This window comes from Gossypium raimondii, chromosome 1 (genome assembly GCF_025698545.1).
Source record: "Gossypium raimondii isolate GPD5lz chromosome 1, ASM2569854v1, whole genome shotgun sequence".
In the NCBI taxonomy this organism is placed as follows: Eukaryota; Viridiplantae; Streptophyta; class Magnoliopsida; order Malvales; family Malvaceae; genus Gossypium; species Gossypium raimondii.
The window spans coordinates 48999917-49019202 of record NC_068565.1 but is presented as its reverse complement, the minus strand read 5'-3'; the positions used below and the strand labels follow the sequence as shown (position 1 = coordinate 49019202).

The window sequence follows — 19286 nt, the reverse complement described above, 5'->3', positions numbered from 1 at the left end:
AACTACGTCGAACTCTTTCCACCTAGTTTCTACAAAGCTTAGTCTCCATAAAGAAGACAATTTAGGGATTATAAGTCCTCAGCGAGTGCTAAAGTCTTCGAACTGTCTGTGGATTTCCCAATCCACGGACATTCCAACTTAGAGTTTTCATTGCGCCCGGTCGACTTGCCATTTGGCAGTCGCCGATGATAAGTGATTAAGATCCACCATTCTCCTACTTTTTGCCATAATATTACCCATCTCTTCTCTTCATGTTAAATCTTCAATTTCCCCTCTAGATCTCTTCTTCCCCTCCTCCCCTACAAGAGCTACATCTTCTAGGTCATGGTCCATCACATTTGAGGCATGATTCTCCTTTCCTTGGCCTACATATGATGAACCTCCTTCCAAATTAAAACCAAGAACTGGATCGACAGGCTTCCCATATTTTAATTTCTAACCCATCTTCTGTTGGCCCATTCTGAAATCTCTATTTTCTTCCCCAATTCCTCCCCTATCACTATCATCTTCCTCACGTAACCAGATACTATTCATGGATAACGCCCTTCGATATTGTGCTCTTATAAATAAGTCTCAACCCATTTTCGCAATTTCCACTCCAAGATTCATTTTCGCTTCACAAAATGAATCATTATGGCTCAATCTTCCACAGTAAAAGCAGAAAAGTGATCATCGTTCATATTTGAAAGTAACATATGAACGTCTCCCACCAAATAAAATTTGTTTCTTTCTTTTCAAAGGAAGCCTTATATCAATTTGGGCCTTAATTCGCATAAAATTTCTATTTTCTTTCCTCAGATATGAGACATCATATTCCATAAAACTCCCCAAGAAATTACCCAATTGCATTGCCAGGTTTTCGGAAAACAGACCAATAGGCACATCATGAATCTGAACCCAAAAAGGCGTCAAAACTAGAGGGACCTGTAACGGATCCTCCCCCAATTGCAATTTGTAGAGTATCAGCAGATGATTATTAAAAGTCCAAGGGGAACCCTTTAAAACCCTATTCGTATCCATAGCGTGAAAGAATTGAAACAAATACCTTTTTTCCCTCAGATCTCGAATTCGAACTCCCCGAACCAGATGCCACAAATTCGCCATTGTGCTTTTCGTAGCTTCTACTAAAATCAAAACCCATCTTTCATGTAAGATTGTAAGAAGCCTCTTATATTATTTATGTAAGTTTGCAATTTAGTGAAAGTCTTTCTTTCAAGTTAATAGTACATATTTGAAAATCAAAAGTCAACTTAGTACTTTTTTTTGGGCACTTGACTAATAAGGTTAAAATATATTGACGTGATATTGACAATCGATAGCAAGATAACAATTTTATAGTTTCCCTAACAATTAAGCAATTTCAATTATCTCAATAATTACAATAGCAATACAAGTTTAATAGTTTAATTGAATAGCATTATGTTAACCAAATTAATCTGTGTATTAAGTTATTTCTTTTGCCCAAGTAACTCTAGTAGGGAAAACCTTTAAACACACAAGTGTCCAATCGAACTACCATAATCAATTATTAAGGAATGACACAAGTAGTAACAATGGCAATACTCTCGTACACAATAAACGTAATTTTACAAAGCCAACCAAAACATTAAATGTGCGAAATGTAGCAAAAACAATACTTCTAGATGCTCAATGTTGTTCATGCAATATACAATGAAAATAATGAGACCTTTACATTCTACAACATGTCAATTATATCCGACGAATTCTAACTAAATTTATTGAGCATTTTACTTATTAGCAATTAAGCAATTTGACGATAGAATTCCAATGTAAGCAATTAAGTTAAACTAACTAACACAAGGTAAATTTTAAATGAAAAGAATCACAAAACCGAATTTTTTAAGCATTTGATGCTTAGGAACGTTCATTTATTTCGTACAATGTAGTTAAGATTTTAGTGAAAAAATTAGTTAAAATTTTAGAATTAAAATTACTCTAAGATTTTAGTTAAACTTTTAGAAAAACTCAAGAAAAAAATTAAATATATATTTTAAAGAAATCTAAATTTAAAAACTTAAATTAAAAGTTGACTCGAGTTAATCAAGCATTGACCAGAGTTTCAATGATTTTGACCAACATCGAATGATGTTGATTGAGCATTAACTAGACATTGACCACATTTCAATCACTGTTAACTGTTAATAGATCAAAGTCTTGTCAATGCTTGATCAATGTCAATCAATACATGTCAAAGTTAATCAAATTATAGCCAATTCCAGATTACTTTTATTTTTTAATTTTTAAGTTTTTTAGAATATATATTTTATTTTTTGAAAATTCTTAAAATTTTAACAATTTTTTAGTTTTGATTTTTAGAATATATATTTGTAATTTTCTAAAATTTTAATTATTTTTATATTTTAGATATTTATAAAATATATATTTTATTAAATCTTAAAATGTTTAAATATTTTTAAATTCTTAAATATTTAAATATTTAAATATAAAATAGGGTTTTAAAGCAAATGTGTAATGGCCCAAATTCAATTCTATCGGAATAGTGGTTTCGTAACCACAAATCCGATTTAAAGAGAAATTTATTTTAATATTTTTGCATGAATATTGATATGATAGGAAAATCGTATGAAAATATCGATAGAAAAATTTTACCGATTTAGTGGTTAATTAGAAAAAGAAATTATTGAAGAAATTGGGTAAAAATAAGGTATCGAGACCTCGATCTCGTAAAATCGAGTCAAAAACATTTTTATAAATATTTATGAAGTGTTAGTAATATGGTATTAAAATTTCGTTAGAAAATTTTAATGTTTGGGTAGTCAAATAAGTAAAAAGGACTAAATTGAAAAAGGTGTAAAAGTTACTAGAGGGATTAAATAGCTCAATTGTGAAATGAGGAGGGACATAAATTGCAAATAACCCCAAAAGGAGATATTTTGGGCGGCATACGCTGAGAAAAATCAGGAGAATTGAAGAAATAAGGGTAAAATTGGAATATTACAAAATTTGCTTTAAAAGTTAGGACTAAAGTGGAATTATCTAGATTTCTCTTTATTTTTCTGCACTCTCATCAGCCAAAAACGTCCTAAGGGTTTCTTCAAGCTGGTTTTCATAATTTTTGCACCAAGTGAGTTAATTCTTGCCTTTTCTTGTAATTTTGTGTTTCTAAGACTTTTACAACTAGGTCCTATTACTAAATTCATTAGTTTTTGATTTTATGAATGATATTGAAAGTTGATATGAATATGTGCTGGAATTTTATGAGGAAATAGGATGAAATTGATGCTTTAATTTGTTTATGAGATGATTTTATTAGGTAATTCCAATAGAAATTGATTTGTAGGACCTAATTGTGAAAAAGTTTGGAATTAAAGTTTAGTGCTGAAATTCTGATTTCCAAAGGTTATAAGGTAGTTTAAAGTGATATAATAAAGTGTTGATTGAGAAAAATCAGCTCAATTGAGAGGTTAATTGAGCAGGGACAAAACTATCATTGTTGAAAGTTTAAGGGAAAAATGGTAATTAACACCATGCACTAAAACAGTTTTGGACAGCAGCAGTACTCTGACTTTGAAAAATCACCAAAAATTGTAGAGATCGAATTAGAGGGTGAATAAAATATGAAATTAAAGCAATGGAATTGTAAATCATGAGATATAATAGATTTTGTGAGACAAGGTCAGAATGAATTCGGGTTCCCCTGTTCTGACTTTGGAAAATCATTAAAAATTGTACAAAAATGATTATGAGTTATAATTTATATGTTTAGAATCCTTAATGAGTCTATTTTCTGAAGAAATAAAGGGAAGCATCATCCTAATTCTGTACTGTGAGATAATTAATTTTTAGTGAAGAGGGGTCAGAACTGTCATACAGTGAAACAGGGGAAACTTTAAAGAATAAACTGTATTTATTGGATAAACCAAAAATTCTGAAATTTTTATGGTAAGAAGATATGTGAGTCTAGTTTCAGGGAAAATTAACGGATCTTAATTTGGAGTTCCGTACCTCAAGATATAAATAATTTAGTGACTGTGACTCAGTGAGGCAGCTTTGACTGCACTATAAATAATAATGGAATTTTAGAGAAAGCTACATATGAACATGAAATGTATTAGATTAATGATTAAATTTATTTATTTAGATCTGGAAAATTCAAATACGAAGCAAGATCGAGGAAAAGAAAAAGTTCGGGATTAGTAGATTTTTGCTTACGAACAAGTATCGAGGTAAGTTCGTGTAACTTGAATTATATTCTTAAATGCTTGAAATGTTTGTTATTGTTGTGAATATGAGTTGTATGTTTACTGTATGATAATTGATGAAGTATTGATATACTTGATGAAAAGAGGAAATAAATCCGGTTGAATGAAAGGAAAATTCGATGGATCTCGAAAAGGAATTGACGGTAAAAGGATCTAGCCGGACGGGTGATCCTATCTGATATAGCCCTCCAAAGAATATGTGGAAAATGGATTTAGCCGGACGAGTAATCCGAATTAGGGTCTCAATTTAGCTTTGACTGTAATTCAGATCCAAGCTCATTAGAGTAATTGTCGTTGTGATTTAGCTTTGACCGGTAATCCCGACAATACTCTGTGAGTTTATATTACATGGGATTTAGCCTGGACTGGTAATCCCGTTGTAAGGATGAGGTTCGCGGGAGTGTGCTCTCTGAAATGGAAATGTGCGCACATGAATATGAATTGACGGACCCGGATTTGTACACTTAGGTGTACCCCTGAATATCCATCGAAATTCCAAGTAGTTCGACGGGATAAATACGGAAAAATAACAAGGAAATGGAAATCATGGAATTGATGAGCTCATCAATCATTTATCTTTGTAATGAATTTGTATGAGGTTGAGTTTGTATGTGATAGGTATATGTTTATGTGAATTGAATGTGTGCTTGTGTTATTAAATGATGGATGTATAAGTATGGTAAGTATAATTCCTGTTGCATGAACTTACTAAGCACAAAGTGCTTACCCTGTTTCTTTTTCCCCTGTTTGTAGAGTTAAGAGCTCGGAGGTCGGATTTGGTCGGAGACACATCACACTATCAATCTCGAGATCTCGGTACATAAAGGAACTTTATTTTGGAAATCAATGGCATGTATAAGCTAGTAAATTAGATGTTAATGTGAAATGAATGTATAGTTAGCCATTGGTATGGCTAACAAATTTTGGTTTTGGTATGTGATGAAATTATCTTATGAATATGATAAATCTATCTTGAAAAAAAAAATTCGGTAAAATCTGGTAATGCCTCATACTCTATTTCGGCGACGAATACGGGTAGGGGGTATTACAAAATGAATGCCACATCATGTAAACGTCATCTGACGCATTTTGATAGACCATGTGTCCTCTTTTTAACACCATTTACTTCAAGAGCTAAATCACTAGGGATAAAAATGGCATAATTGGTTAAATCGTAATTAAATTATTAGTAAATTTATTTTTTGTTCATTCAATTTTAAAAAATTATAAAAGATCATTAAATTTTCAAAAATTCACATTTAAGTCATTGAATTATTTGAAAATTTTTATTGAAGTCACTAGGCTATTATCATTTTTTAAAGTCTAGCTAGCAAGCTCCAAGCAACAATTTCAACAATCAGTACGATGGATCAGTACCCATCAATGAGAGGAAAAACATAACTTAAATCCAAATTGATCAATGTCGAATATCAAAGAAGAAAGTTGTTTGGATTTTGACTCGCAAATTCTTGACGTTCATAAAAAAAACTGGATTGTAGAAAAGAAAATGAATGAGAGCTTCGGGTTGGTACAAATGGTGCGAACAAAAAAGGCTATACAACAACAATTTTAACAACCTAATGACTTAGATGAAAACTTTTGAATAGTTTAGTGATATTTTTGTAACTTTTTGAAGTTAAGTGGCCAAAACATAAATTTACTAATAGTTTAGTGACCAAGGATGCAATTTACTCTTAATTATAATCCAAACCCGAGAACCCGCTACGTTTCAATCGGGTTTTCTCTCTCGCCTACAATCCCAAAACCTGGTGTGTTTTTTAGGGTCTTATTTCCGGTCGAGTCCACTGCCGCTTTCCCTTCAAAGCCGACTCCTCACTCTCGCTCTCGTTCTCAGCTTCATACGCAACCAGTAAGCTACCGATCTCTCATAATCTTATTCTTTAAAATTTCAGCTTCTTTTTCCTTTTTCTTTTTAAATTATTTTTTCATTTGATCTTCATGGTTTTTTATTTGGGTTCTTAATTCTCATTTATACTAATGCATTTTCTTTGTTGGTTTTTGTTTGGATTTTGAGGAAAGTCCTAAAAGAGAAGATCTTTTGAACATGGTGGGGTGGCAGAGACATTTACAATGTGCACTTCGTCAAGTTGGGAGAAGATTAGAACATAATTATACTCATTCTACCAACTATTCTTCTGTTTCTCGCTTAAACTCCCCTGTTTTACCTCGTTAGTTTCTCTCTTTATCCCTCTTTTCTTTTTATTGGATGATCATAAAGTTAAATTTGGGATTGATACTGAGAAAAAAAAACACGGGTATTCTTTGTTTTATGTCGAAAAGCTGAATTTTTAACTCACTTGGCTGTTAATACTTAATATATTCAGCTTCTTTAATGCTTAAGGTTCCTCTCTTATACTTCAGTTACTTTTATTTATTGTCTTTCTATTGCAAATGTATTTGTAATGTTTATGCAGGTGAACTGCCTAGTTATCAGAAATTGTGGAAATCTCCTGCTAGTATGTCACCGCCTTTATATCGATATTTCCAGCAGTTGGTAATGCCTACTTGTTCTTTTCACTTTGATATGATTTTGATTACCGTTGTTGTGAAATAACCTGCATTTGATAATGCCCTTGTTTTGTGGTGGTTTCAACTTATTGAAGATCAATAGGATGCTTCTAACTAATGAAATAACAAATTTTCAACAATGTTATAAGAGGTCCCTAAACGAATCATCTATATTTTGTTTGTCCCACATGGTTGTATTGTTGTGTGCTCTTATAATATTTATTCCAGCTGGTCGCATAAGATTAAAGTTATTTAAGCAGCACTTTTCTCTGTATATCATTAACTGATCGGATCGAAAGGAGTTTATCTATCCAATAGCTTCGTTTTCTATTCTGAAATATTTGGAATTCATTGCAAACTTTTTAAAATTTCCCTTATTCTTTGTATTTTATGTTTTTGTTTCTCCTTGCTTTAAGTTGTCTTATGTTTTACTTGCATAGGGAATTTCCACTTCAAGGAAGTTACTAGCAGGTTCATCTGAAGAGACACCAATTGCATCACCATTAACCCCTGTTTTGGCAATAGATAGTGGAAAGACTGAAGAGAAGAAAGTTGTTCCCAATCGCACAAAAGTTCAAGCAGTGTTAAAGAAAATAAAACAGGTTACCTCAATAACGATTACCCAAAAATTCTAATTTTGAACTTTTTTCTTATTTCGATATTTGAAGGCAGTCTCACTTGAAGGTAAGAAAAGGGTCAGGTGATTTATGTGATGAAAATACAAAGAGACAGTAAAGTTTTGTCATTTCCATGACCAATGATCCTCTAACCTGTAATAGTTGCCAATTTTCAGTAACAACATGAAAATTTTTCCTGGCTTTGGATTTTTAATAAATGGAGCGTACTTTTCATGCTATGCCCTTTCACATGAGACTTTTGCATTTGGGAAACCACTTTCGTGAGTTATGCTTTAGAGCACACTTGAGCTGAAACAGACTTGTCACTGACTTCTGTTTTTGGTATTGTGCTTGAGAACTTATCATAGAACATCGAGGCAACTACTTGATAATTAAATGTCTTTACCAAAACTGATGGAGGCCGAATTGGAGCTATGCAAGAAATAAAAACAGAGAAACTGTTATTGCATCTTTAATATGGGTCCTTAAATTACCTTTATGATGCTACATTGACATGCTTCTGGTGTTGCTTATCTGGTAGGATTAACTTACGTGCTAACTTGACTTGTCACTGACTTCTGTTTTTGTTGTTGTGCTTGAGAACTTAGCATAGAACGTTGAGGCAACTACTTGATAATTAAATGTCTTTAGCGAAACTGATGGAGGCTGAATCGAAGCTATGCAAGAAATAAAAGCAAAGAAACTGTTATTGCATCTTTAATATGGATCCTTAAGCTACCTTTATGATGCGTGTTGCTTATCTGGTAGGATTAACTTATGTGCTAACTTGCTTGTTTTAGAGTCCTAAGAAGGTCAACTTGGTTGCTGCATTAGTTCGTGGTATGCGTGTTGAGGATGCTTTATTACAGTTGCAAGTGACGGTAAAGCGTGCTGCTAAAACTGTCTATCAGGTAATTCAACCGCTCTGCCCTATTGATGAAATATAGTTCTTTTTGAAGTAATTGTGTCGCTTTTGGTCGAAGTGTCTGGTCTGGAATCTAGCCAAACTCGTCCTAGTAAGCCACTATAGCTATTGGCCACCGAAGGAAACCCAGGAAAAGAAACCTAAATTTGTACCAGTCCAACTATACAACTTGGAAAGCATTAATGGAAAAGAAAGATACAGTTTATAATTATAAAAACTTGCAATGCAGGTTATTCATTCGGCTCGAGCAAATGCTACCCATAATCATGGATTGGACCCAGACCGTCTGCTAGTTGGTAAGCAGTGAAAATGAACTTCGTTATATCACTTGGGAGTACTTGTCTTGTATTCATTCTGCATTTTTTTTCCTTTTATTTTAAACAGCTGAGGCATTTGTCGGGAAGGGATTATTTTTGAAAAGAGTTTCATATCATGGTAAAGGGCGATCCGGAATTAAAGAGAGACCCGAGTGCCGACTAACTGTTGTAGTGAGGGAAATGACCCCTGAAGAGGAGGCTGAGTTAGCCCGACTGAGGGTAAGCAAATTTCGCAAGCTTACTAAGCGCGAAAAACGACTTGTACCTCATAAACTTATCGAAACCACTCCTATTTGGAACCGCAAAGGCAGGACTCAGGAACCAAATGGTATGGCTGCATGAGATTTCTCACCTCCGTAAAAGCTAGAAAGTTTTGAAGTGCTAAAAAGTTTGTAGTCTTTAATTATTTTTTCTTGGTACATTACAAATTGGAGTAGAGATGATGTTGCTAGGGTTTGAACCGTACACCTCGAGGTGCCAACAGAGACTTTTTAATCACTTGGTCCTTTGAATTGGCACATATGGGTGCTTTAATATAGTTTTCAGTGGCTGGAAATGGATTTTAAAATGTAGAATTTCTATTTCATCTTTGTCCTTTATCCTTTATTTCTTGAAAAAGAAGAAAAAGAGAGAATATAGGAAGAATAAATTTTTGAATTGATGTATCTGTCGAATTTTGCATTTTTTATAAAGTGAGCATACGAATATTGTATCTTAGAGCGTAATATTACAAGGATGCATGATTTATGAGAAAAGAGGTAAAATGGTAAACGTATTATAGAGGCTATTGTATTAGAAGTTAATAAATTAAGATTGTATTTTGTTCTCTACTTAAAAAATAGATAAATCAATCTCTATACATTTATATTAATCTTTTCTATTAAAATTTGTATTTATTTGTATTGCTAAAAACTGGCGTGGTTGATGGTTTAATTATAAAATAACACATGTCGGCATGGTTGATGGAATAATTAGGAAGTAACACATGGTGTGTTATATGTACTTCATGCTGACGTAGATGATCAGTTTTTAACAATCGAAATGGATGTATTTTTTAACAGAATGGCCAGTTTTTTGTTTTATCTAATGTATAAAGAGTATTTTGCCCATTTTTTAGTAAAATGGATAAAATATAGTTCAACTTGTAATACAACTCACTTTTTTTTGTTGAAAGTGATGTTTCGTTAAGAAAAAGCCAGTTCTACCGCATGTAAATATCATTCATATTTTGATTATTAATTCATTTTTTTGCATATGGATATTTTAATGGTTAAATTCTATCATTAGATTCTATGCTTTGCATAATTGTGGATTTAGTATTTATATTTTAATTTGTGAGTAATATGTAAAAATAACAAACAAACACAAGATTACATATGTGATAATATGTTTGACACATCAAATTTTAAAAATAACATAACTTAAATTTAATAGCCATCATTTGGTTAATACTAAAATTTTCAAATTCTAAAAGTACATGGGCTAAAATGACCAAATCAAAATACATGTACTAAATTCACATCTTACACAAAGTACAGGGCCTCATAGCAGAATTTAACCTATTTTAAGTGTATTTGTTGGTTGATTATGATTGTAGTTAATATAGACATTACTTATTGTAACAAAAAAAATACAGAAATTAATTATAATTACGATTCTAATGTTACTAATAACTAATGAAAAAAAATAAGTAATGAAAATACAAAGGGTAAACTACATCTCAAGTCATTAAATTATTAAAAAGTTTACGTTTTAGCCATTCAACTTTAAATTCTTATATCTAAGTTGATATGATAATTTCATAAAAATTTGAATTGTAAAAGAGAAGAGAACGGATAAGATTCGATTAGTGCAAAGAATATGAATAAAGAAAACCATTGAATAACGATTTTAATAGTTCAGCGACTTAAATAAAATTTTTTAAATAATTTGATAATTTTTTATAATTTTTAAAAGTTGACGACGCTTCCAGTTATCTCTGTACTTTTTTTTAAAACATAAATGAAGAACAAGGAGGTCTCGACCAAAAAAATAAAAAAACAAGAAGAAGAAGGAGGAGGACGGTTATCTCTCTACTTCTTTTAGAAGTAGAATCTAAACGAAAAATGTACAAGACGAAGAAGCTATGCGCTCCTCTCTCCACCATTTTTCGCGGAGTTCTTCCAACAACACGCCGTTTGTCTCCTTACTTTTCAAATTCACGAATTCCATCTTTATCCTCTCACCTCCAATCTTCTTCTAGGGTTCCTCCACGCTACGCCCTCCATTTTCTCCCAAATTCAAACTTTTCCTTTCAAAATTTATGCTCTCAATCCGCCGCAAAGCTCGATTCTTCAACAAAAAGGTGTTGGAACTGCGTCGCCGACAAGACTGGAACGACGCCGTTCCTCTATTGTGATTCCTGCAGGAGCATTCAGCCCGTTGATTCATCCATCGATTACTTTCAGATTTTCGGGCTGTAAGTGTTCTTTCTTTCTTTTTTTTCCGCTAGTATAAAATTTTAATTTACTTTTTTGTTCCGTAATTGTTTTTTTTTAAAAATTAACAGAGAAAAGAAGTATGAAATTGAGGTTGACGGTTTAGAAGGGAAGTACAAGGATTGGCAGAAGAAATTGCATCCTGACCTTGTTCATTCAAAATCCGAGGTTTGTTCATTCCAGATGAATAATTCGGCTTTGAATACATTTTTTTAGGATTATAATTATTTTCTGTATTTTTTAGAAAGAGAGAGGATATGCTGCTGAACAATCTGCTCGTGTTATCGATGCATATCGCACGCTTAGCAAGCCGTTGTCTAGGGCAATATACATCGTAAGTGTTGCTTTAAATCCTAATTAACGCGCAGTTATTTGGTTTCTGAAGTTCTATTAACACTCCTAATCCTGTTATTTTCATTTACATGAAGTGCTTGTTTTATATAGAAATGTAATCAAGATGTTTTAGAGTGAATAGTATTAGTGTTACTGAGAAAAGCTGTAGAATACGACCTTAGATCGAATAGCCTTATTGTTGAATCTTTATATTTTTATAAATTTAATAAGTTGGTTGATCTGAGTGCGTATGTTTCATGGCCCAACCAGTTTGAATTATGCTAAAAGGAAGTAATTTTTATTGATTTGGCTCTCTTTGGAACCCTTTTCTCTAAATTTTTTTTCCCATATTTGAATTTTTTGTGAACTTGAGATTTGGCATTTTCATTAACAGTTGAGGCTTGAAGGAGTAGATGTTGATGAAGAACAGACGGTTTCTGATCCAGAGTTGCTCACTGAGGTAATTAAAGCTTCTTCGGAAATTATTTTATTCCGTCTTTCTTAGATGCTTAGCTTTCCCTTGTGGTTTAGAAAACTAATGTATATTTTGGAGTTCTATATATACAGATTATGGAAATCAGGGAAGCTGTAGAAGAGGCTCCGGATTCACAAGCTCTAAATCAGATTCAATCTAAGGTATGATAAAGAGTTCTCAAGCTTCATGCATGTCATATGGAATAGTTTAGCTGCATCAGCATTAGATAATCATGATGTTTCTCTCTAGCTATCACTTGGGTTGTTCATTTTTAAGCAAGATTGATTGCAGTTACCTAAATGGCAATTATTAATAATCTGTATGTTCTTAAACTATAATACTTTTGGACTACTAGAGGAAGAATGGGAGATAACAGCTAATTCAAAAATCTTGAATGCTATACGATAAACTCATTGGTTCTTTAGATTTCCTGCATAGGACTTCTGCCTACAACTGTCCCAAAACATGCTCAAATCTTTGGAGTTCTTTTCCAATATGAGTTTTGCTTTCTGCATATAACCAAATATTTGATCCGACCTTCGTTTTCTTCCTGTGAGGGGGGAAAAAGAGCAAAGTGTGCAAAGTTGGTGCCTGGCATAGGAATGCTGCTTAAAAGTGCAAAACCTTACCTTTTACAATTTTCGTTTGCTTAAACTCTATGCATCAAGCTTGGCGTTCAAACATTTTCTGTCCCATTCAAGTGCTACTTCATTGGAAATTTGTATACTGAAACAATTGTTAGCAAACTTGTGGATTTATTTCTTTTTTGGTCTTTTCAGATGGAGGAGAAACTGCAAGAATCATCTAACTCCTTTGTGAATGCATACCAAAGCAGGAATTTTGATGAAGCTGTGGCTTGTATCCAGAGGATGACTTACTATCAGCGTGCGAGTGAAGAAATTTTGAAGAAGCTTTGATAGAGGTAATTGATTCTTTTTCTCCCTTGTTTTTATGATTTGCTACATGCAGAGGTTATTGTCTACTCCGAAATTTATATGTTGTCTGCTTAGATGGATACATTAAAGAAATCTCGGTCTGGGACAAAATGTCTCTTTCTTCAGGTTTTGGGTCTGATCTTCCATATTAAATGACCGAGTATTAAGTGATCATGAGATCCATGACTGAGTTATCCCTTTGAGCTTTGGTTATAAATCTGATATATGGTTGGAAATTTTGGCTCTTATCTTTGTAAACCACCATGTTCCAAGTTGTTCTGGTAACACTTCTAAGTCATTTCATGTTAATTTCAGGTTCATACTGCTCTAGCAATGTTATTATAGGGTCAACAACTTTAAAGATTGAGGAGATGACAACAGATGTGAGTACATTTTATTTTAGTTGTAGCCACAACTTGGTTTCAATATGCTCCACCTCTGCTTCTGTTCATGTTTGCTAGTTGATATGCATCTTTGTAATAGGAAGAAGGAAAAAAAAAAAGGACTCAGTTGGCACACTTTGCCACTGGCTATAGGGTCTCATCATAGTTTAAGTTCAAAAGATTCAATCACTAATCCATTAGCACTCATCTTGCCTGAAGTAGATTGCTTATAGAACCATGTGCTGATAACTAGGCTCATGCCGCTCATCATAAACAAGAGTATTATCAGCATTTAGAATTAGTTTCTACACTGGAAATTTCCAACTCTTTTACACAAGGATAGCTGTCATTGGCCTGGCATTCATATGTTTTGCTTCTCACTTCTAATGGTTCAGTTTGATAATTGATTATTTATCATTGATGGATTTTTTCAGGTATGATTTGATTGAACATCTGGTTGATGACTCCTTGATGCTATGTAAGTTAAACACATATGCACACGAAGAAAATAAAATATAAAGGCCAGGTCATGGTTGATTGATTGCTATTATAGTGGATAGTTGATTAGGTTCTTGGTATTTGTTTGGCCTAGCAAATACCCAAGTGCTGATAAGTGCTTGTGACAGTAACGGATAATTTCTTGGAATATTTTAATGGCTTCATCTACTTTGCTTAGAACACTAAAAATGTCATTACTCCCTTTGCAATTTTACTGAGCTCCTTAATGAATATGTTTTACAAGTTGATGCGTGCCTAATGTCTACTTTATCGTCTTAATTGTGTTTGTTTCTTTTAGTTTTTAATTAGTTGCTAGCGTATGGCTGAGTAAACGCTGTCATTTTAAGTAAAGGCATGCAATTGAACACTTTACATGCTTCAGATATATGCTTTGGGCAAACATGACTGCCACCATGGCCATTATTGCAGCATTATGAGTCTTCTAGCAACCGATGACCTTTGATGAGAAGCTCAAAATAGTGTGTCCAATGACAAATGTGTATATATATTTCTATTATTATTAAAGCCAAGAATCAGTTTTAAGCTTTCCTGATTCTTATGATTTAGTCATAGTGATACTTTTCGAAGTTAATTCAATTGGATAATACCGTTAAATCATAGATCTGGATATCTATAATTCAATAATTTATATGCAACGCACTAATAAAAATCAACAACTAATAATTTATATGCAACAAACAAAATTGTAATTTAAGTATGTGTGTATGGAGAAGTTCAAACTTTAATAAATTAAAGTATAAAGAGATGACTTTTAATTATTGGTTGGTATTAGTATTATTATTAATGTCGTATTTATTTTCATATTTAAAAGAGTTGAAGAGATGTTGTGGTTAATTTTAAGCAATAAAATACCTAGACATACTATGTGTACATTAGTGACTTGTGGCTGTTGACTAATCGAGAAAATAATTAAAATGTAAAAAATAATAAAATTATTACAAAATTATAATAATTAATAATAAAATATCTTATTTCATTTCCCCTCTTCTGTTTTCTCAGGAAAAGCACCCAAACTCTTAATCTTCTTATCTAAGTAAAGAATTTCTTCTTCGATCGATTACTCTTCTTCACCACTAACCGAAGCCAAGATTTGTTCTAATTCCAAGAGAGTTTTCAAGTAGCCAATCATGAAGGGTAAGGTTTTACAGTTCCAGTGGCTAAACCACTGATTGATGCCGTCGCTGCCTTTACCATCGCCGTCGGATTTCGGCGTCTTCTCCGGTGAATAGCACCCTCTTACGATTCCTCGAAGCTCAAAGCCGGAAACCTTTTGAGTTCCTATTTGCCACCATTTAGACTGCCGCCATCCGGCGAGCTTCCATGTTTTTTGCTTATCTGCCGCCATTTACATCGACTTTCATCAACTCGACTCAAATAACTCGTTGTCAGGGGAAATTGCTCCAAATGTGCTGCAATTTTTATTTTTGAATTTAAAGCTGACTTTGGTTTTGATGATAGTGGCATGAGAAGATGAATTAATACTAGCCAATTTCTTAGCTTTTTCCGAAAAATGGGTATCGAATTGGGAACATCAATTCCTTTAAAAGAATCGTTTCAGGTATCAAAGCCATAAGAACGATGGACTTGAATACTGGCCCAAGTCTTGTAGAGAAACGATGGACTTAGCAAAAAAAAATTGTTTTAATTTAATTTTTTATAATTTTCAAATTTTAACATATATTTTTTTAGTTTTTAAATTTTTACTACTTTTTAAATTTTTTATAATTGTTCAATTTTTCTAAATGTTTAATATTTTTACAGTTTTTTTATTATAATTTTACGATTTTTAATAATTGTTCAATTTTTTATAATGTTTAATAAATTTTACAATTTTTCTGCAATTTTGCGCTCTTTTTTACAACTTTATTGTAATTTTTTTTTTATTTTTTAGAATTTTTACAAATTTTTGTAATTTTTAAAATAAAATTTACATTTCCTTAATGATTTTTGACTGATGAACGCCCAGTCAACGGCCACATCAGCAGTCAACAGCCACATTAGCGGTGTAAATGTGGCGTGTTCTGATTGGATGATGATTTTTTCCCGCATTCAATGGAACAAAAGTTCAAGTATCAAAATGGGACAAAAAGAAGTTTAAATACCAATGTGAAAAAATGAGTATAGTTCATGGGCCAAAAGTGAATAAATCCAGAAAAATTCATTTACAAATTTGAAAATCGGGTCAATTGGTCAAAACAAAACCGGAGAATAGCAAGTAGCAAGTAAGAAATTGTTGGGCCAATGCCTTTATCCAAAATCTCAACCATTCAGGCTCTTCAATGGTCCGGACCATATTATTTTTTGGGCCGGTCATCACCACATGCCACAGGGAGGATAACAGTATCGCTTTCCTTGCCGCAAAGGAAACGTAACAGCGAAATATATAATAGTAAGGTCTAGAAACAGCAACGCACAATAGAGAAAAAAAGAAAATGGGTTGGGTGTGGAAAGACGAACCAAATGACGCCGTCGAATCCACTGCTCGCGACGGCGATCATTGCTCTACCAGAAAGGTGATCCAATCGAAGTGCAAGACCGAAGAAGTCGAGCCCGGAAAGTTCGTTCGAAAGTGCGAGAAAACTGAAGAAGTTCTTAGAGAATGCTTTGGAAGGTAAAACCAATCCCAGCGTTTAACTTATCCTTTTTCTATTTGATTGTTATTGCAAATTTTTTAATGTAAAATTCTCAATCTGTTGTAATCATCAGAAAATAACCCTAATTTTACGTTAATTAATTGAATTACGTGAACTTGATATGCACAATTATTGTAATTATATGAGGTTACGTTTGAGATCTTGGATTTTAAAAACTAGCGAAGTAGTGCGATAAATATTCCAAATATTTGTGTTCTATTTCATTGTAAATTTGTTGGCCTAGAGAAAGATGATGATTTGCTTATAGGTTATGATTATAGCATTTGCTATCATTCCAGCTTTTTTATCCACGGAAGAGGGAAGAAAAAGGGCAGTGATAGAAAACAATGAAAAGTTAAGTATATAAGACATGTCTAGAAGGAATTATAATGATGGGTTGATTACCATATTATGTTAAGTTGATGGTACATTTTTATGTCAAGCAGCTATTCCTAGTTCAATATGAAATTGAAAATTACTTTGATTAACAAGTTCAAGCTGTTTTTATTCTTAACTGGTTTCTATGGTCATGTTTGTTGTTCCAACTTTGGAGTTAGGACTCTGTAAATTCTAGTTAACTTTTGTCTAACAATTGCTTTACATATACCTAAGAGATCATCTATCAGAGAATGACCTCTCAACCAGTTTTTTCATCTGTTGAAGAGATGGAGGAAAAAGAAGAGGGGGAGCAGCATGGAAATTTTAACTGTGTTTAGTTAATTGACACCTTTAATGCATGTGTGCCCATTCATCTCCACCTAATTAATGATGCTTCGAAGTAGATGAAATGCAAATATCTGGTTTCTTGTTTGGTTTATTTAACTTATTTTGTGATGACAGTAGATGCTATTAGTTCGTGTCCACTACATTCTTTCTTTGCAAAGCTTAATTGTTCTTTGTGGAGACTGCTGCAAAACTTAAGTGGAAATGGCTAATATCATTTTCTTTTTCTGTAGTAACGGTTAATATCCCTTTTAACTACTCCATTCTGTCGTTTATGTTATACAGGAACTTAGAATATTCACTGCAACTCTTCCATTTCCATTTTGGATTGATCACCGAATGTGATTTCTTACTACATTTTTGTGTATTTCTGTATTAGGCCGGTCGAAGTGCTGCAATCAACCAAAGAGTATACTGAAGATGATGTCACAGAACAAATGCTAAAAGGGAGTTTCTCATCTGGATCACACGTAGAAGGTTCGTTTGATTTTCCTGGGCTACGTAGTGACATGGAGGCAATTGAACGCCAGTTCTTTGGTGGGATAAACCGTTTCTTTGATGCTGCTGAGGAGATGAAAAATAATTTCTTCGACATATTCGGAGATGTTTATGGCAGAGGATCTTCATCAGCACCATCTATAAGGCGAGGATTACCCATTGAAGATCACAAACAGAAGGAAGATTCTCCTAAACCAACTGAATCTGGGCATATTGATTTGTCGGGTTTAGCTAAAGATATTTGAAGTGGTTTCATATTTGTTGTCTTCAAAATTTCTTCATTAGAAGTAGCATAAAGAAGTGGATTTTGATGTTTTCTTATGTAGATATGGATTGGTTACAGAGGGAGTTAGCTCTGTATGCATTTGCCTCATTCCCCTTATAAATATGCATACTTTTGAGCTTTATCATCAATGGATTAACCAACTCTGTATTTTCCCTCCACCTAAGCTGCTGGTAAGTGGTAATTTCATTCACAGGCAAAACTAGATCTGTTCATGGGCTGGACAGGCCCGTCTAAATAGTGAGAAGATTTGGATAAAAATATAGGCTCGAAAAATGAGTTTAGGCAAAAAAATAATATCTACTTAAAAAATGGGCCAGGCCTTGGGTAAGACATTTTTTGTTTTGAGTTTAGATCGGCTCGAATTCACAAAAGGACAAAAAATATTTGTTGTTTTTTTTGTTGTTTCAATGCTATTTTCTTCTTGTTTTAATGTTATTCTCAATTTATTAGGAAATATTTATTTAAATATTTTTTTTGTATATTTGATGTGTTATATATATTTAAAAATTATATAAAAAAATTTAATACGGACGAATTAAGTTCGAGTTTTAACATTTTTATTTAAGTTGGACTTGGGTAAGATGTTAAGCCTATTTTTTGAGTTGGCCCAGATTAGCCCAAGCTTAACAAATTGACCTAAGATTTTGGTTGAACTTGGCCTGGCCCGGCCAATGAAGACTTGTAGGCAAAACCATTAGTTGATTAAACCCATATACAATTTCTAACGAGAAAAAACCAACTCTGCATTTTTCTCTTCATCTAAGATGGTACATTTGTCGGGGCCTTGTTGTGAAAATCAGCTGTTTAGTAGCTTATATGCAATATTAACCCACATCAACTTATATGCAGGTAATAAATTAGTAAAAATCTTATCAACTAATTTTTCAATTTTGGTAAAGGAATAACTTATAATATGCATTTTAGTTGATTTTAATTATAAAATTATATGTAAATTGTAAAACTAATTTAATATTAAAAAGTTTTAAAAGGCCTTACAAGTTAGATTGGCCACAAGTACAATTTTTTTATCTGATCTAATTGCATATGTAAAATTTTTGTACGAAACAAATATTATATTAAAATCAATAGTATTACATAAAATTATTTTATATTATATTATAGAAGAAAATTTTAAGTTACATGCATGAAAAAATAAAATGCAAAATTTGTCTTTAACGTTACAAACTTACAATGGTTTAACTTTTTAACGCAATGAAAAACATTAATACACCAATTAATGTAATTATATCCATTTAATTGAATGAAAAGGTAAGAAAGATACTAAATTGTTGGGTTGAATTTGAATTATGCAATGAACACAAACGAAAATCGAGAAAATTGGATATAAATATTTACATGGAAAATCCTTTTTGAAGAGGATAAATAACCACG

General features: G+C 32.6%; 3 protein-coding genes across 6 annotated transcripts; all 3 read left to right on the top strand.

Moving 5' to 3' along the window:
- The first annotated feature begins 5981 nt into the window (after nucleotides 1-5981).
- Nucleotides 5982-9289, top strand: LOC128043105 (uncharacterized). 2 transcript variants are annotated; one of them, XM_052635166.1, is made up of 7 exons: nucleotides 5982-6114; nucleotides 6285-6433; nucleotides 6680-6759; nucleotides 7214-7375; nucleotides 8191-8301; nucleotides 8545-8611; nucleotides 8700-9289. In XM_052635166.1, exons 2-7 carry the CDS (start codon nucleotides 6310-6312, stop codon nucleotides 8972-8974), a joined length of 819 nt encoding a protein of 272 aa, XP_052491126.1. In that variant the 5' UTR covers nucleotides 5982-6114; nucleotides 6285-6309; the 3' UTR covers nucleotides 8975-9289. The 2 variants fall into 2 exon arrangements, with proteins under 2 accessions (XP_052491126.1, XP_052491122.1); XM_052635162.1 differs by having other exon boundaries at nucleotides 5985-6114; nucleotides 6280-6433.
- A 1339-nt stretch (nucleotides 9290-10628) lies between these two features.
- On the top strand, nucleotides 10629-15209 carry LOC105786278 (iron-sulfur cluster co-chaperone protein HscB homolog). Of its 3 annotated transcripts, none has more exons than XM_052635151.1 (9): nucleotides 10629-11090; nucleotides 11181-11277; nucleotides 11354-11443; nucleotides 11837-11902; nucleotides 12010-12078; nucleotides 12697-12839; nucleotides 13168-13235; nucleotides 13670-13713; nucleotides 14754-15209. In XM_052635151.1, exons 1-6 carry the CDS (start codon nucleotides 10738-10740, stop codon nucleotides 12832-12834), a joined length of 813 nt encoding a protein of 270 aa, XP_052491111.1. In that variant the 5' UTR covers nucleotides 10629-10737; the 3' UTR covers nucleotides 12835-12839; nucleotides 13168-13235; nucleotides 13670-13713; nucleotides 14754-15209. The 3 variants fall into 3 exon arrangements, with proteins under 3 accessions (XP_052491111.1, XP_052491119.1, XP_012468104.1); XM_052635159.1 differs by lacking the exon at nucleotides 14754-15209 and adding an exon at nucleotides 14116-14371; XM_012612650.2 differs by lacking the exon at nucleotides 14754-15209 and having other exon boundaries at nucleotides 13670-13979.
- A 940-nt stretch (nucleotides 15210-16149) lies between these two features.
- On the top strand, nucleotides 16150-18052 carry LOC105786277 (fra a 1-associated protein). Its single transcript, XM_012612649.2, has 2 exons — nucleotides 16150-16365; nucleotides 17490-18052. The coding sequence occupies exons 1-2, from the start codon at nucleotides 16187-16189 to the stop codon at nucleotides 17851-17853; spliced, it is 543 nt and encodes a 180-aa protein (XP_012468103.1). The 5' UTR covers nucleotides 16150-16186; the 3' UTR covers nucleotides 17854-18052.
- The last annotated feature ends 1234 nt before the right edge of the window (nucleotides 18053-19286 follow it).

Bases quoted from the DNA above. Each gene is read 5' to 3' on its own strand.
- LOC128043105 (XM_052635166.1), top strand. From the start codon at position 6,310: ATGGTGGGGTGGCAGAGACATTTACAATGTGCACTTCGTCAAGTTGGG. The intron at 6,760-7,213 runs GTAATGCCTACT...TTACTTGCATAG, and splicing joins ATCGATATTTCCAGCAGTTG to GGAATTTCCACTTCAAGGAA. The intron at 8,612-8,699 runs GTAAGCAGTGAA...TATTTTAAACAG, and splicing joins CCCAGACCGTCTGCTAGTTG to CTGAGGCATTTGTCGGGAAG.
- LOC105786278 (XM_052635151.1), top strand. From the start codon at position 10,738: ATGTACAAGACGAAGAAGCTATGCGCTCCTCTCTCCACCATTTTTCGC. The intron at 11,278-11,353 runs GTTTGTTCATTC...TGTATTTTTTAG, and splicing joins TTGTTCATTCAAAATCCGAG to AAAGAGAGAGGATATGCTGC. The intron at 11,444-11,836 runs GTAAGTGTTGCT...TTTCATTAACAG, and splicing joins TGTCTAGGGCAATATACATC to TTGAGGCTTGAAGGAGTAGA.
- LOC105786277 (XM_012612649.2), top strand. From the start codon at position 16,187: ATGGGTTGGGTGTGGAAAGACGAACCAAATGACGCCGTCGAATCCACT. The intron at 16,366-17,489 runs GTAAAACCAATC...TTTCTGTATTAG, and splicing joins CTTAGAGAATGCTTTGGAAG to GCCGGTCGAAGTGCTGCAAT.